The following is a 16,726-nucleotide window of genomic DNA, read 5'->3' as shown; positions in this document are numbered from 1 at the left end:
TTGTTTATTGGATTGCTAAGGTACTTTGTGCAATGAGTTTTTTGAAATTTTGGTGTTTTTTTAAATCATAGAACATATTAAAAATATAATGACATTGGAAGAGTCTGTTCAACATGTGGTCATGACTGCTATTCAAGAGGTGAGTTATATCATGTTCTCCTAAGCATGGAAATCTTGAGCCAAATTACGTAGAATTTTTCATATAAATTTTATCTTCATATGAACAAATTTTTCTTTGTATAAACTTGCCCTTTGCAGTGGATTTACCTGTCTTTAGCTAGTGTGTCTTCCTTTTTTCCACTCAAAAAATACCATAAAAGGTGATTAAGCCCAATTTTAGCACCTCTGATTATAAAATGTTTGATAAATTAATATTGTTAAGTTCCTTTAACTTCAGCTAATCAGGAAAAAACAGGATAAACAATCTGCAGGTGATAAGAATTTTAATTTCTTCTCTTTTTTTCTACCAATGAGAGAAGAGAAGTCTTTCCTGAGATTGTAGTTTATATGTACCATCTGCCTTTTCAGAATGTTACATTTCTAATGCGATATGGTGGTACTTCTGTTTTCTAGCCAAGTAGCCTGAATTTAAGCTACTCTGATTATCTCAGGAGAGACAGAAGGATTCAGAATTAATACAGTGTGCAGTGCTGATTCTTAGTATCCGGCTAAGACTCGCATGCAGAGGAGACAAGAGAAAATAGGATGTCCTCACTAATATGCCTGAATACTCTTTTTTTTTTTTTTTTAAAGAGGAGAGGTTTACTTTAGCTCATGTTCAGTAATATTAATGTCCCCACTAATAAGCTCAAACATTATTATTTAGGTAAAATATCTAATAAAATTTTTATTTGAATAATGTTCTAAGGATCATCCTCTTAAGGCAAGGACAAGCTATAATTTTTCCATTCTTTTAAGTAAATATGTTTTTGCTTTATAAGCATCACTTTATTGTACTTAATTTTGCTGTTTTAATTTCCCAGTTGATGAGTAAAGAAATAGTGAGCTCTCCTACAAGTGATGCTGTTGGAGAATTAGAGCAGCAGGTGAGTATTTCAGTATGTGATAACAGTGTTGAAAACAGTATTATAGTTCCTCTACCAAGTACTTCTTAAGTATTATGTAGAAGGATGCATACAAAAATACTTCTATAGGTTTATTTTGCTGTTAGATTTCATTTGAATGTTCTTATGCATCCCTTCATTAATGTAGGCACTGGTGGTCTCCAGCGTTTTGTGATTATGTTCCAAGAGTTGAATGGCATTGGACCTTTGACACTTGTCCATATCAGATCTTTATACAGATAGTTAAATGGTAAACAATATCTGAAAAATATTCTGTTTTAATTATAGTTTCAATAATAAGATGATTTTTTTCATTGTTGCTATTCTCTTACGTAATGTTGAAGAGACAGCTCAGTGCTTCAGGATTCTATTACAGGACTATTTTACATGGGAAATTCATTCTCTCCTCATGTACAGCACAGTTTGGTTGTAGGGGAAAGGGTAAGAGGAGAGAAAATTGCAACTTTATGCATCTAGTTATTTTATTTTTACGTATCTTTTTTTCATGAGTGTGACTAGTTATCTCAAGAAGTATTTCAGACTTCTTTGATTAAAATTTTGTTTAAATGCAGATATATTGTTTTTCTAATTTTTTCTGTGATAAAATTAAAAAATACCCCCTCTAATCATTTGAAAATATTTCACAAGGATTCAAATACTTTTATTTCTGTGGAACCATAGCCTTAAATGTTAATGAGAGTATGGCAGTATTATTCACACATAGATAACAAAATTAAGACTAATTTGTTAATAGGTAAATTTTTAAACCTATTTGTAGTATTTGTGTGTGTATTTGAAGAATATATTTTTCTGTTTTTTGTTAAAACATGATTTACTAAGAATGACATTTTATTTTTCAGCTTAAAAGGGCTTTGGAAGAACTTCAGGAAGCACAAGCAGAGAAAGAAGAGCTGAAGCAGAGATGCCAAGAACTGGATTTGCAGGTATGGATGGGACGCCTGGGTGAGGAGGGTCCTCTTGACTCTGACTTACTACCCTAACAGCGAGTTATAGAAGGTCAGTTTCACTTCTCAGAGGAGACACTCAAGGCATTTGGTAGAAGTGTCAGTATTTAAACATGGATTTCATAAGTATTTTTCACTGAAAGTTGAAAATTACTTCCCTATTTCTTTGGAAAAATCATGCTAATTGAAGGACTTCTGCTATTCTGATGAAGACTCAGTTTTGTCTCTTATAAAATGGCAAAATTAAAATATCTATAGTTTATGAATATTAAATGAAATAACTTACTCTTCTGTCTTGTGTGTGTGTGTAGTCTTATGCTGTTTGTTTTGCTAATGTGTATATGTGTATGGATATATTTATATATAAATTTACATTCATAAACTTCTCATGAGCAGCAACAGTTAATGCTTAAAGGGGTAGACAGTCAAACAGGCTCTCTATATTAATAACCTAGCCATTTACTAGTTCTTTGTATGCACTTGGGTGAATTGATTTCTCTGTACTTAAGCTTTCTCTTTTACATTTCTGCTGTAAGAGTCTTAAGGTCAGAAACTCTTATGCTTTTTTATCTGAATCACTTAGAATTATATGTGACAGCAGGGGATTTAGCTCAGTGGCCTAGTCTGAATTAGAATCATGAACTCCCAACTCTAAGAAGCTTTTTGCTATTAATCCTTGTATTTGTGTGTTTGTTTTTTAGGTGACAACACTTCAAGATGAGAAGAATTCACTGGTTTCTGAGAATGAGATGATGAATGAAAAACTTGACCAGTTGGATGGCTCTTTTGATGATCCAAATATGATGGTTGCAAAAAAGTATTTCCATGTACAGTTACAACTGGAACAATTACAGGAAGAAAACTTCAGGTAGAAATTATTTAGTAGGGTTGTCTGTTAAACTAGTAGCTAAAAGATCATAATATTAGATAATATTAATAACATTAATTATATATATATACACACACATATACACACACTCACACACTAGGAGTTCAGAGGAGTAATTCCTAAACCTTAGGAAAAATACGAAGTTTTTCACATAGAGAGGTAATCTGAAAATAAACAGAAAAATGTAAGTCTTAGACTACAGAGATACTTTTCACTTCAATGTTTATATTTTTAAAAAAAATCATTAGTAGTCTACAAATTATTTCCATCCTGGGAGAATGTGAGTCAGATTTGTTTATAAGTCCGACAAAGTGAGTCTTTACACTTTTGATGCAAATATACAATGTAAAGCATTAAAGGAAAAATCAGACCTCCACATCATCACTTTTTTCTTGTTCTAGATTTTGTCAGTGGGAAGCCTGTCAGTTGGTGCCATGTTATCTCTTTCTTTGGGCGCTTTCTTACTTTCTGACACAACAAAATATTCCGCACTCATTGTCTTTAACTTAGGATAATCTAATTAAGTTTAATATTTTATCGCTTTATATGCTGTGTATATTTTTAAATAATTATTATGTTTATCTTATGCATATTTTTCATCTTTTGAAATTAAAATTTTGGTTAGAAGTAGGAGATAACAGTGCTGGCTTTGGCAGCACCTATACTAAAATTAGAAGTAGGAAATACAAGTATAGTGTTTCAAAAGTAAGAATAGTAAGTTTGTTTCCCTTGTCTGTTGCAAAATTAAAGCCAGAATGTGTCTTATTCCTTCAGTCTCTCCTGTTTTGAATGTAAAATTTAAATATATCATGCTAAGGTCATGCCCAAATAGGAAGGCAAGTGATGGAAATTATACATTTCTTTGTTCAAGACTGGAAGCTGCGAAAGATGATTACCGTGTTCACTGTGAAGAGCTTGAAAAGCAGCTGGTTGAATTTCAGCATAGAAACGATGAACTGACTGGTATTGCTGAAGAGACAAGAGCCCTGAAAGATGAAATTGATGTTCTTAGGTGTGTCTTACTGAAATACAATTATATTGCTTACGTAAGTTATTAGTTAGCTTATTTGAGAGTTCCATATTTTATTCATGGATTCTTAGGCTATCCTTGGGTCTCAAATATTGATCAGTTCTTTATTCAGGCTCCTAGTCTTTTATGCCTATTACACTTAAGGGTAATATTTAATTCTTGTTAGGACAGTTTCATATTAGAACTTTTAAACCCAAGATGAGACTTTTTCTTAAAATTTTCTGAATGATACATTTACCTTGACCTTGTGCCCATTATTATATTTTGAGAAATTTTTTGCAAGGATATGTATTATCATAGTTTATATTTTGGCATTTGATAGAAGAATCTTACTGTTTATTTCATGGGTGATTATCTTGGCAATATAAAGTTTATATTTAAGTTTTGCCTATGAAATGTTATCCAATAAAGAAACTGGACAGATGGCTTTGTGTATTTTCTGTTAAATTTTCTTAATTAGTTATTTTTTTGCAGTCTTAACAAAATTGTTGCAATGAAAATTTGTAGCAAACTATACAGTCATTAATTTGGACCCATATGAATTAGTGACTTATTTATCTTGCGCAATTCTAAAGAAAAGTTTCTTGTCAGACAAATTTTAAAATGAGCCAACTTTCTAAGTATATCAAACATTTGGAATAAACTATGCTAAATGATACATGCAAAGCAAAGTTTTCCTATAAACTACAGAATAGCTTATAGTTTGCTCAGTTGCATGCCCTAAGTTACTCCTTTTTTTAATATTTTGGGCTAAAAACAGCTTGATAACTTAATGTGTCAAAGTTGAGGTATTTTTAATTTTGATATCTTCATAACAAAAATTGATCCCGAGTTCGATCTCCTCCGGTACCAAAAAAAAACCCAAAAAACAAAATAGAAGTAAATAGGGCCAGGGATTTAGCTCAGTGGTTCTGGTGCCTGCCACACAAGCGCAAGGTCCTGAGTTTGATCCCTACCCCGGAACCAAAAAAAAACAACAAAAATTGAACATCAAATAATTCTAAGCACAAGTGTATTGTACCTAGGAAGATTCATTTTACAGCCAGAAGAAAATTGATACATGCATATACTAGATTTACACAATAATACTTTATCTTAATTATTAAAGGGCTACCTCCGATAAAGTAAATAAACTGGAATCAACAGTTGAGATATATCGTCAGAAGCTACAAGATCTAAATGACCTCCGCAAGCAGGTGAAAACTTTACAGGATGCAAACATGATGTATATGCATAATACAGTCAGCTTAGAAGAAGAACTGAAGAAGGCAAATGCAGCACGTACACAGTTAGAAACATACAAAAGGCAGGTAAGACTATCTTAATTTTAATTGATATAATTGAGAGAGTTCAACATTGTTACTCCATTTGGTCCTTTAAGAATGATAAAGAAACTAAGAAGCATTTTGTATAATAATCTGTAAATTTCTGAAGAACTTCTATCTGTAATTTTAATGTAAGGTTTGATAAAAGAATTTGACTTATCTGGGTCTTAAACTCATTGCCTTCTGATCTTAATTTTTTAATTATTTATACATTTCTGGAAATCAGTGTCAGATGCCTAGAGTTTGATAGAAAATGAAACTGTGACCTCAAATACTCTGCTCCTCTATTCATTAAACAACCTAGAGAAATATTAAAGACCACTGTTTAACATTTTTAGCTTATTGAGTATTTCAGTATTCTTTTTTTTCCTACATGCTGTTTTCAAATGTTTAGATTATAATTTTAGCATTGACATTTTTTTTCCAACCAGTTTTCATTAACTTATCTCTGAAAGGCCATGAATATTATATACTGTTGTTTTTTACTTTTTTTCTGACCAAAGGTTCAGGACCTGCACCTTAAACTCTCCTCTGAATCCAAAAGGGCAGACACTCTAGCATTTGAAATGAAGCGGCTTGAAGAAAAACATGAAGCTCTACTTAAGGAAAAAGAGGTGGTCATAAATACATTTGATGCCTTTGCTCTTAGTAGTATCTGCTCATTCTCTTTTGATATTGAACTTGATATAAACATCCTACCAAAATTACTATTACTTCTCCATATTTTACAATACATTTTATTTTTGGTTGGCCTATATAAGATATACATGTTAATGAGGTTCTGTGTGATATTTCAACACGTGTACACTGTGCACTAATCAAATTGAGCCTCCTTTATCCACTTCCTCCCCAGCTTGTAATCACTAGTCTACATTCACGCTGACTTTTCTTAGGTTGTGCATATGAATCAGAACTTGTGGTACTTGCCTTTTGTCTGTCTTACTTTACAAAATGTCCTCCAGTTCCATCCATTTTGCTACAAGTGATAGGATTTCATTCATCTTTTTTATTAGTACATGTTTTTAGATACATAATAATTTTGCAGGTATGTAGTATTTTGAGCATTCTTTATCACCTTTCTCTTGTCCCTTCCCCTCTTCTCCCTTTTCTGGATTCCCTTCTCATTTCTGAAAAGTCTACCCCCCTGTTCCCTGTTACTTCTCCTTTATTTTGCTCTTTAAATTACTTATGTTTCTCACATTTGGGGGTGGGTACTGGGGGTTGAACTCAGGACCTTGCGCTTGTGAGGCAGGCACGGTGTCACTGAGCTAAATCCCTGGCCCTAAATTGCTTATGTTTCTAAAACCATGCAATATTAATAACCTTCTGCATCTGATTTATTTTACTTGTTTTTATCGTTTCAAGTTTCATCCATTTTTCTCCAGTTGACTCAAATTTATCCATCTTTATGGCTGGTGATACTCTACTATTTATACATACCACATTTTCTTTATTCATTTATGTGTTAATGGGAATCTACTTGTACTTACAGTTTAGCTTTTGTGAATTGCACTGCTATAAACGTGGGAATGCATGTTTCACTGTACCTTTAACACTTTCAGGAAGATACCGAGGCTGGGTCAAATGGAATTTCTAGTATTAGTTTTTTGAGGAATCCCCACACTGATTTCCAAAGTAGTTGTACTAGTTTACTTCCCACAAACAGTGTAGAAGGAAGGGTTCTTTTTTTCCACATCCTCGCTAGCATTTGTTGTTTTGAGTCCTTGATGACAGCCATTATTACTGGAGTAAGATGGCATCTCAGCATTGTTTGATTTGCACTTCTCAAGTGACCAGAGATGTTGAGCATTTTTTCCTGTACTTATTGGCCTTTTGTACTTCTTCTTTTGAGAAGGGTCTGTTCATTTTATTGACCCAGTTTTTGATTGGGTCTTTTGGATTTTTTGTTTCATGAAATTGGGGGCCAATATTTACATATATTATACATTATGTATATTCACCATATGGATATATATAATTGTTACCTCCTATTGAACTCTTTCTTTTACCAATATTTAGTGACCTTCTTTGTCTCTTAAGGTCACTTTCAGCACATCAGGTCTAAGAACTTAGCACACTACTAATGCAAGATGTTGGCAGTAGGGAATTGGGAGTGGAGTTACGGTGGCATAACAAGTTTACGCTTCCTGTTCACTGTCTCTGTAACCCTAAACCTGCTCAAAAACAGTCTCCTGGTAAAACACTTCCAAATTACTTCACCAGAAATGTCAGGGCTTAGCTTTGGCCTTTCATTTCTCTATCACAGATCTGTATATCTAGTTTAAGCTCATGTACACTGCCCTGGTTATCTCATTTTGAAATTGGAAGGTGTGAGTACTTCAACTTTGTTCTTATTTTCCCTGAAGGGTATTTTTGTTATTCTTATTTCTAGCATTTTCTTAGGAATCTTAGGGTCAACTTGTCAATTGCTGCCAAAAAAAAAAAAAAAAGCTAGCTGCAATTTTGATAGGGACTGTCTGAATTTGTACACCAATTTAGAAACATTGCCATCTTAACACTAATAATTTTCTGATCCATGAATGTGAGATATCCTACCACTTATTTAGTTCTTTAGAGTCTTTCAACAATGTTTTTTAGCTGTCAATGTGTAAGACTTGCACCTTTTAAGAATTCCTAAATATACTCTTTTACTTTTATTCCAAAATAAATGCCAACTTGTATTTGTGACCAACTACCACTTGATCATAGTAATACAATCCTTTTTATATGTTTTAGAATTCATTTTACTGATATTTTCTTCAGTAATTTTCCATCTAAATTATAGACGCGATGATTGTAGTTTTCTGGTAAGGTCATTACAGGCTTTCTTACGAAACTCATAGTGGCCTGATAGAATATGCTGGGAAAATTTCCCGTTTTTGTAAAGTTTGTGAAAATTCTGTTAATTATCCTTTAAATGTTTGGTAGAGTTCAGTAGTATGAACTAAGCTTTACTTGTGGATTGCATCTCTTCAGTTGTTGTTCAGATTCTGTTTCTTCTTGATTCAGTAGTTTGTGTCTTTCTAGAGATTTGTTCATTTAATCTACCTAATTTATTGGCTCATGATTGTTAATAGTTACTTCTTATAATCTTTTTATATTCTAACAAGAGGATTTATGTAAGTAGTAATATTCTCTCCTTTTATGATTTTTATAAGTTGTGTTTCTCTTTCTTTTTTCTTGGTTATTTTAGCTAAGATTTGCAAATTTGTTATTCTTTTCAAAAAACCAACTTGAGGTTTGTTTGGTTTTCTATTTTTTCCTGTTCTCGATTTCATTTATTTATTTATTATTATTATTATTATTATTCTGTTTTTTGTTTGTTTGTTTTTTGGTACCAGGGATCCAACTTAGGACCTTGCGCTTGCCAGGCAGGCACTGTGCTACCGAGCTACATCCCTGGCCCTATTTTTGCCCCAATCTTTACAGATTCCTTGTAAAGGAACACACATTTCTTTGTCTAATTTGTTTTGTTTTTTTTTTTGGTACCAGGGATCAAACCTTGGGTCCTTGCGCTTGCGAGGCAGGCAGTGGAACCACTGAGCTAAATCCTTGGCCCTTTTTCTAGTTTCTAATGTAGAAATTTAGATTATTGTTTTGAAGTTGATTTTTAATATAGGTATTTAGACCTGTAGATTTTCTTCTTAGTATTTATTGTGCTGCATCCCATAAGTTTGGGATACTGTATTTTTATTTAATTCTTCTCAATTTATTTTTTACTTTTCCTTATGATTTCTCCTTTCATACGTGGTTACTTAGGACTGACTTGTTCAGTTTCCATATATTCATGAATATCTCTGATTTCTTTCCAGTTCGTTGATTTTCCCTTAATTCCATTGTGATGAGAGAATATACTTCATATTATATTTTTAATCCTGTTAAATTCATTGAGGCTTGCTTTATGGCCTTATGTATGGTCTGTTCTGGAGAATGTTCATGTATGTTTAAAAACAATGTTTGCTGATGTTGGGTACAGTTTTGTGTATATGTCTGTTTGGTCTAATGGTTTATAATATTCATATATTCCATTTGTGTTGATATTTTGTATAGTGGTTCCATCTGTTATTGAAAGTGGGCTATTCAAGCCTCCAGTTATTATTGCTGTAATTACATATCATCATAAGAGAAAGTATCCAATTATGAATCCACTTGTGTTTAGCATAATTACTAACAAGAGAGTACATAAGCCTGAGATTGTGTTTTGTATGTCCTCTTTGTACTTCTTGTTTTTCTCTTCACTTCAGTAAGTTTTCAGTTTGTTAATGTTTATCATTTTTGTATCTTCCTGATGGATTGGATCTTCCTTACTATCACAAAGTGTACCTTATTTCTCTAGTAATGCTTAAGAAAGAAAACAGAAATTTGTGTTCTTTTACCAAGGAATTTGTAAAGATCAAAGTAAAAATAAATGACTTGTCTAAAATTGTTTTTGTTTGATTTAAGTGTAGACCTGGGATTACCTTTTGGTTGCTTTTTACTTCCTTTTCCAAACTTTCCTTTTCAAACCATTATTTCTCTGATACTAGATCTGTCGCCTTTATGTAGCATTGAGATGCATCATTTTTAAACAGTCAATTCTGCCAGTATTTTCCTTTTTATTAGAGTTTTTAATCCACTTGTATTTAGCATAATTACTAATAAGTAGAGTACTTAGGCCTGACATTTTGTTTTCTATGTCTTCTTTGTACTTCTATTTCTCTATTCCTCTCTTTTACATCAGATATTTTCTAATATGCCATTTTAACTCCTGTATCTTTTACTACTTTTTTCTAGTATCTTTTAATATTTTTTTCAAACATACCCTGTAATGATTATTATGGGAATTACAATGGGCATTTAACTTGAAACAAAATACTAACTTGATTTGGATAGTATATGGAAAAGTGTTCCAAAATAGAATCTCTTTCCTCTTTTTGCTATTACTGTATTTTCATACAAATTACATCTTTGTATATTATAAACACTTTAAGACACCTTTATAATGACTGTTTTCTATTACTAATTTTTAAGTCAGATTGAAGATTAAAAGGGTTAAATAGTACTTTTACATTTTTTATGTATCTGTGCATTTAGTTAACTGTCAGTCCTCTTTCTTTGGATTCGAATTACTCTCTAGTATTTTAGCACAAAGGGCTCTTTTTAGTATATCTTTCCAAAGCAAGTCTGCTAATAACAAATTCTGTTTTGTTTTGTATTTTTCCCTCACCTCATCTGAAAAAATTTTCAGTTTACTCATATCCAAAGGATCTTTTGCTGGATTTCAAATTCTTCTTTGATAGTCTTTTTCTTTCAGCACTGATCATCACATTGTGTTCTGGGCTTCGTTAATGGAAAGTAAGTGGTTAAACTCATTGAGGATGCCATCTGTGTAAAGAAATCATTTTTCTCTTGCTGCTTTCAAGACTCTTCTTCACTTTTAGCAGTTTGACTCTGATGTGTCTAGGTAATGAGTTTCTTTGAGATCATTGAACTTCTTGGATCTCTTGGTTGTATTTCAAGAAATTTAGAAAAAGGTTAGCCATTATTTTTTCACATATTTTTCTCACGTTTTTCTGAATTTCCCAGCATACATATGTTGGTACACTTGATGGTGTTCCACAGAATTCATACTCTCTTCCTTTTTAGTTTTTAAAAAATTATTCTTCAGACTGGATAGTTTCAACTAGCTTACTTTTAAGTTCCCTATTTTATTCTCTTGCTTAACTGTGCTACTGATCCCATCTATAGAATATTTGTTTTTATTGTACTTTTTAACTCTAGAATTCCTAGTTGGTTCTTTTTATAATTTATCTTACACTCTATTGAGTGAGACATTGTCATAATGGCTTTTAATTCTTTACACATAGTTTGCTTTAGTTCTTTGGAGGTATTTATAATCTATAATTTATAATTTACTATGACCACTCACTAGCTCATCTCATTGGCTGTTTTAGTTGACTGATTTTTTTCCCTCCATATGTAGATTACCTGTTTCTTTCTATATTTTGTATTTTTATTGAAAAACTGACATTTTATAGGATATTTCAAATTTGAGAATCATAATTTTCCCTTAGGGAGAAATATGTTTTATTCTTTGTTTTGGTTTTATTTTAGTGATATTTTGGATAATTCTATAAAGCCTATATTCTTTGTAATGTGCAAACACTAGTTTCTGCCAAGTTAGTATTGTGACACTTGTCAGAGATTTTCTTAGATCCTTTTAACCAATAATAACTCTTTCAGCCTTTGCCAAAGGACTCATTGTGTACTGGGGAGAGCTCTGAGTATTCATAAAATTTATGACTCTGCCTTTGCCTGTATTTCTTGCTTGCATAGGGCTTCAGAGGTGAGATACTGGGGCCTTCTCAGGTATTTTCTTGGCATGTACACAATAGTTTGCCTTTTAGATCTCCAGGAAGCTGTCAGAGCTTTTCATCTCCTCCTGTGTGCCTCCTCTTTCTCAGATCTTCTTGTGCACTTTGACCAGGCTCTTGTTTATCCCCCAGCTAATACCCTAGCCTTCAGCAGTGGTGGTGGTAAACAATTGCTGTGGATTGTTTTTGATATATGCCTCTGGAATATGGCTTTTTCTGCAAAGGAAGCCCTGAATCGGGTCAAATAATGAAAATCTCTGCAAATAGGGCTTCTTTTGGGAGCTTCGGGACAGGTCATATAGTGATCATTTTCTGGGCATGCGGGGACTTTTTAGGAGGAACTTTCTGTCCAATCTGTCTTTCCTGGTGGCTAGTGAAGCTTACTAGTTTTCACAGCTACAGTGAAGAAGCTTCCGACTTTCCAGGCTACTGCATATCTGGAGAAAAGGGGTAGTAAAAGACAAGTTAAAAGGGCAAAAAGCTCACGTTCTAATGAAAGTTTAGCAAATTTACTTTAGTAAATACTTATTACTAAGTGTAGCGGTGCTTGCCTGTCATCCCAGCATTTGGGAGGCTGAGGTAGGAGTATCGCCGGGAGTTAGAGGCCAGCCTGGACTACAGAGTGAGTCTAAGGCCAACCTGAACTACATAGCAGGACCCTGCCTCAAAAGAAAAATTTTTTTATCAAATTAAGGGCCTTTGGTTTATTTCCAGAGTTTTGTAACAGTTGATAAGAACAAGTTTTCTAGTGTTTATGGAAGAACAGATTTATAGAGCTCCTGTGCCTTCATCTCTGTATAATTTATAAGGTACAAAGATCCCTCAGGCATCTGTGGACTCCAGCCTGAGGATCTTTGAGTCAGTTACTAAATTTACTGTGAGGTTGACTTGAACCATGTAACGGATGTTAAAAGGCTTTGTTTATTGACTAGAAACATAATATTTAAAGTATGATTTTTATATTCAGGTTCTGGGAATATGACTTAAATGTGACTTATTCAGAACACAGAGGGCCCACTAGTGTGAACTCTAAAATAGTCAGTAATTTGAAGTACCAACATGCTATCCTTGGGAAATGGTGTTTTTCCACAAATTCATACTTCCAAGATGCTACTTAACACTTTTTCCAAATAACAGTGGTAAAAAAAATCTAATCTCCTGCATGTTTTACATACCAATCTGTATTCTAGATGCTTGGTTCTGCCTCATTCATTACTCACAACACTTTGGCAAGGATTTTTGCGTTGGTATTGTAATTTAGAAAATATGGATACAAAGGCTGAAAAGTTAAATAACTTGTCCAAGATAGTATAGTTAGGAGATGGTGAAAGTGGAATTCAAACCGTAGTCTCTTTGGCTCCATAGGCCATGCTCATCTTTTTTATCTGTCATTTGTTTGTGAATTTGTACTTTGTTTTATAATTGTATTCATTTAGTTCAAAGATAAACTATGTGATAAGAAATCACAAAGCATGTGTGGTATAAAGGGTATTATTTATGTGACTTATGCAAGAGAAAATTAGTCTCTTAAAACTTAAACATCATTTTTAAGGAGATAATTATCAAGCTAACAAGTTACTATAAGCCGAACTGGAAAGAATTGCATTATTTGCTGATACCAACAATTCTTCTTTAGAGACTGATAGAGCAGCGTGATACTCTGAAAGAAACAAATGAAGAGCTTCGTTGTTCACAAGTACAGCAGGATCACCTAAGTCAAACAGGTGAATTTAGTTAAATTTAAAATTAGTTTTGTTAATGGTTGAAATACTGAAATATTAACCTATTTTTTGTTGTGTAGACACATCTGCTACAAAGAGTTATGAGAATCTTGCTGCTGAGATCATGCCAGTGGAATATAGGTAACTTTCCTTCCATTGATAATCCATCCTTAATGTTAGTGTGTGATTTTTCATTTCTGTCTCTTCCTTTTGTAAATTGTTTGGCCTTTCTTTCCTGTGTGTGTGTGTGTGTGTGTGTGTGTGTGTGTGTGTGTGTGTGTGTGTTACAGGTCTAGAATATTTTTTCTCCTCTTAAACTTTCTAAATCATATTTTCATTCCTATCACAGCAATTTAAAAATTTATCAGAAGTAAAATTTTAAAGAGTGGTTCCATAACATATTCTAGTTTGTCTAAATTATTTTTCTATTTTTTAACTCTGAAAAATTTGTGCATTTAAATCCAAATAGATAGAAAAATACAAGAGTTGTCAATAATTCAGGAGGATTAAGCAAAATTAAAGACAAATTTTAGAAGTTCTTTTTAATCTAACTTTTTGTCTTTTACTGCTCTGTTTACTTGTAGATATTTGATTAATCTAACATTTTGTTTTCTTTTTGTAGTAACAGTATTATTACTTCAAACAAATTATTCTTTGTTTAGATAGCTTTGAGATATTCATCCACTTAAAATATACAGTTCAGTGGGTTTTTTATATTCACAGAGTTGTCACTATATGATATCAGTCTCAGCATCATCACTCTTTTATTAGAATGTTTTTATTACACTGAAGAGACCTATGCTATTAGCAGTCATTCTGGATTCTTCCCCTTCAAATCCTAGTTCTGCTTGACTAATATTAATTTTTTTGTTAATAGACATTTTATATACCTAGAATCATACAGTATATGGCCATTTTAGACTAACTTCATTTACTTATCATATTCACAAAGTTATGACTTTTAAGTTCCTTACATGCTTGATTGACATGCAGGTTTTAGTAATTAAGATCTTGTTGTTTTGGATGGTCCACTCAGTTCATTTGCATTTGTCTGAAAGTGAGAAATCATACTAAAATTTCTTTTATGTCTTATCTGTTTAAACTTTTAAAATCACATGTTGTAGCTACCACAACAATTTAAAAACTTAGAAGCAAAATTTCACAAACTTATTAAATAAGTTTTTATATCATCACTTTTTTGCTGGGTAATAAGGTCATGTACTGTGTTCTAAAAAGGAAAACTTACTGTTGAAAGTTCATCCAACATAAAGTTGCTCTAATTTTGGAGGTTTAATTATAAAATTGAAAGTTATAGGCCACCATCCGTCCAGCCACTCCGAGCCCAGAGGTAGGGGCTTCTGAGCCACCGTCCTACTGCTCCTGGTCCAGAGGAAGGGGCTTCCCAGCCACCATCCCTCCCGCTGCTCCCAGCCCAGAGGAAAGGGCTTTTGGGCCACCTTCTGTCCCACTGCTCCTGGCCCAGAGGAAGGGGCTTCTGGGCTACCATCCCTCCCGCCACTCCCAGTCCAGAGGTAGGGGCTTCTGAGCCACTGTCCCACTGCTCCTGGTCCAGAGGAAGGGGCTTCCCGGCCACCATCCCTTCCGCTGCTCCCAGCCCAGAGGAAAGGGCTTTTGGGCTACTATCCCTACCACTGCTCCTGGCCCCTGTCCCACCTCTCCCAGCTCAGAGGTAATCCACACAGGCACCAACAGCTGCGCCCCCCAGTCAAAATGAGAAAACATGTAAGTAAGTCTCAAAACCAGACTTTCAGATCACCTACAGAAACCCCAAAGGGAAATGAGATGGAACACTGATACTCAACCACCTGGACCCACTGAACTGGCAACAAAAGGGGATCTGGAAAAAATGGAATCAGAAATAATTTCTCAGATAACAGGAGAAATTGTGCCCCTAGTGCAAGACATGATTAATAAATCTAGAGAGGAGCTGAGGAACATGGTGGAATCCCAACATAGGAAACAAATGGAATCCATAAAACAGATGCAAATAGATTTCTAGGAGATGAAAAACTCCATTGAAAGTCTACACAGCAGAATGAGCCAATGTGAGGACAGAATTTCAGATATAGAAGATAAGATTGTAATTAATGACCAGGGAAAGAAAAATTGCTTCAAAATTATAAGGGAACATGAGAAATCAATCCAGCAGCTGGTAGACAATGCAAAGAAGGATAACATAAGACTGATTGGAGTCAATGAAGAAACAGGAGAGAGTGCAGATGACATAAAAAAACTGTTCACAGAAGTGATGGCAGAAAACTTCCCAAGCAGAGGAAAAGAACTTGACATACAGATAAGGGAGGCATATAGGACTCCAAATAGCCTTGATCAAAAACAATCTACACATAGGCATATAATTGTTAAGATTCCAGAAACTCATCAGGAGAACAAAGTTCTACAAGCAGTTAGAGAAAAGAAACAAATCACATATAAAGGAAAGCCCATCAGAATCACAGCAGACTTCTCAACACAAACCATCAAGGCAAGAAGAGCTTGGAGTGACATATTCCAAGCCCTATAAGAAAACAACCTCCAACCCAGATTGATGTACCCTGCAAAACTATCATTCAAAATTGATGGAGAAATAAAATACTTTCATGACAAAGAGCACCTTAGGAACTTCGTGAATACCAAACCAGCACTCCAAAGAATTTTACACAGTATCCTAGGAACAGACATTGAGGATCACAACCCCAGGAAGCAAAGCAGAATGAACCCATCTGGCATGACAAGAAATTAAATGTAAAGGGGGAGAATCCAACAAAAAGAAAAAGTCATGGCAATGACAAGTCAATACATTTCAGTTATAACCATCAACCTTAATGGTCTCAGTTCACCAATCAAAAGAAGTAGACTGGTAGAATGGGTCAAGAAGCAAAATCCATCAATATGCTGCATACAAGAAACACTCTTAATTCAAAAAGAAACTCATAGACTGAAAGTTAAAGGGTGGAAAACAATACTCCATGCGGCAGGAACCCGAAAAAAAGCAGGAGTAGCTATCCTCTTGGCAGATCAAGTAGATTTCAAACCAACACTGATTAAGAGAGACGAAGAAGGACACTACATCCTTGTAAAGGGAAGAATCCAAGAGGAAGAGATGACAATCATAAATATCTATGCACCAAACACTAGTGCGCCCAACTATATAAAACAAATACCAATGGACATGAAAAGTCATATATGCACTAATACAATTGTAGTGGGGGACCTCAACACTCCACTGTCACAAATAGATAGATCAACTAGACAAAAAATAAGTAATGAAATATTAGAACTCAATTGAACTATTGAACAAATGAACTTAACAGATGTTTACAGAGTGTTCCACCCCACAAAATCAGAATACACATTCTTT

The 16,726-nt window shown here is 33.8% G+C and overlaps 1 protein-coding gene across 2 annotated transcripts in view; it reads left to right on the top strand.

Moving 5' to 3' along the window:
• Hook1 (hook microtubule tethering protein 1) overlaps window positions 1–16,726 on the top strand; it is a 50,185-nt gene that overhangs the window by 16,560 nt on the left and 16,899 nt on the right. For both annotated transcript variants that reach the window (XM_087214467.1, XM_087214468.1), the window contains exons 6-14: window positions 72–139; window positions 984–1,046; window positions 1,925–2,008; window positions 2,731–2,897; window positions 3,790–3,930; window positions 5,057–5,258; window positions 5,777–5,887; window positions 13,263–13,350; window positions 13,428–13,488. In XM_087214467.1, coding sequence (XP_087070593.1) covers window positions 72–139; window positions 984–1,046; window positions 1,925–2,008; window positions 2,731–2,897; window positions 3,790–3,930; window positions 5,057–5,258; window positions 5,777–5,887; window positions 13,263–13,350; window positions 13,428–13,488 — 985 coding nt within the window. The remainder of the gene's footprint in view (window positions 1–71; window positions 140–983; window positions 1,047–1,924; window positions 2,009–2,730; window positions 2,898–3,789; window positions 3,931–5,056; window positions 5,259–5,776; window positions 5,888–13,262; window positions 13,351–13,427; window positions 13,489–16,726) is intronic.

This window comes from Heterocephalus glaber, unplaced genomic scaffold (genome assembly GCF_053883595.1).
Source record: "Heterocephalus glaber isolate CG9 unplaced genomic scaffold, H.glaber_assembly_v1.0 deba00001447, whole genome shotgun sequence".
Taxonomy (NCBI): domain Eukaryota; kingdom Metazoa; phylum Chordata; class Mammalia; order Rodentia; family Bathyergidae; genus Heterocephalus; species Heterocephalus glaber.
This window is presented reverse-complemented; position numbering and strand designations above follow the sequence as displayed.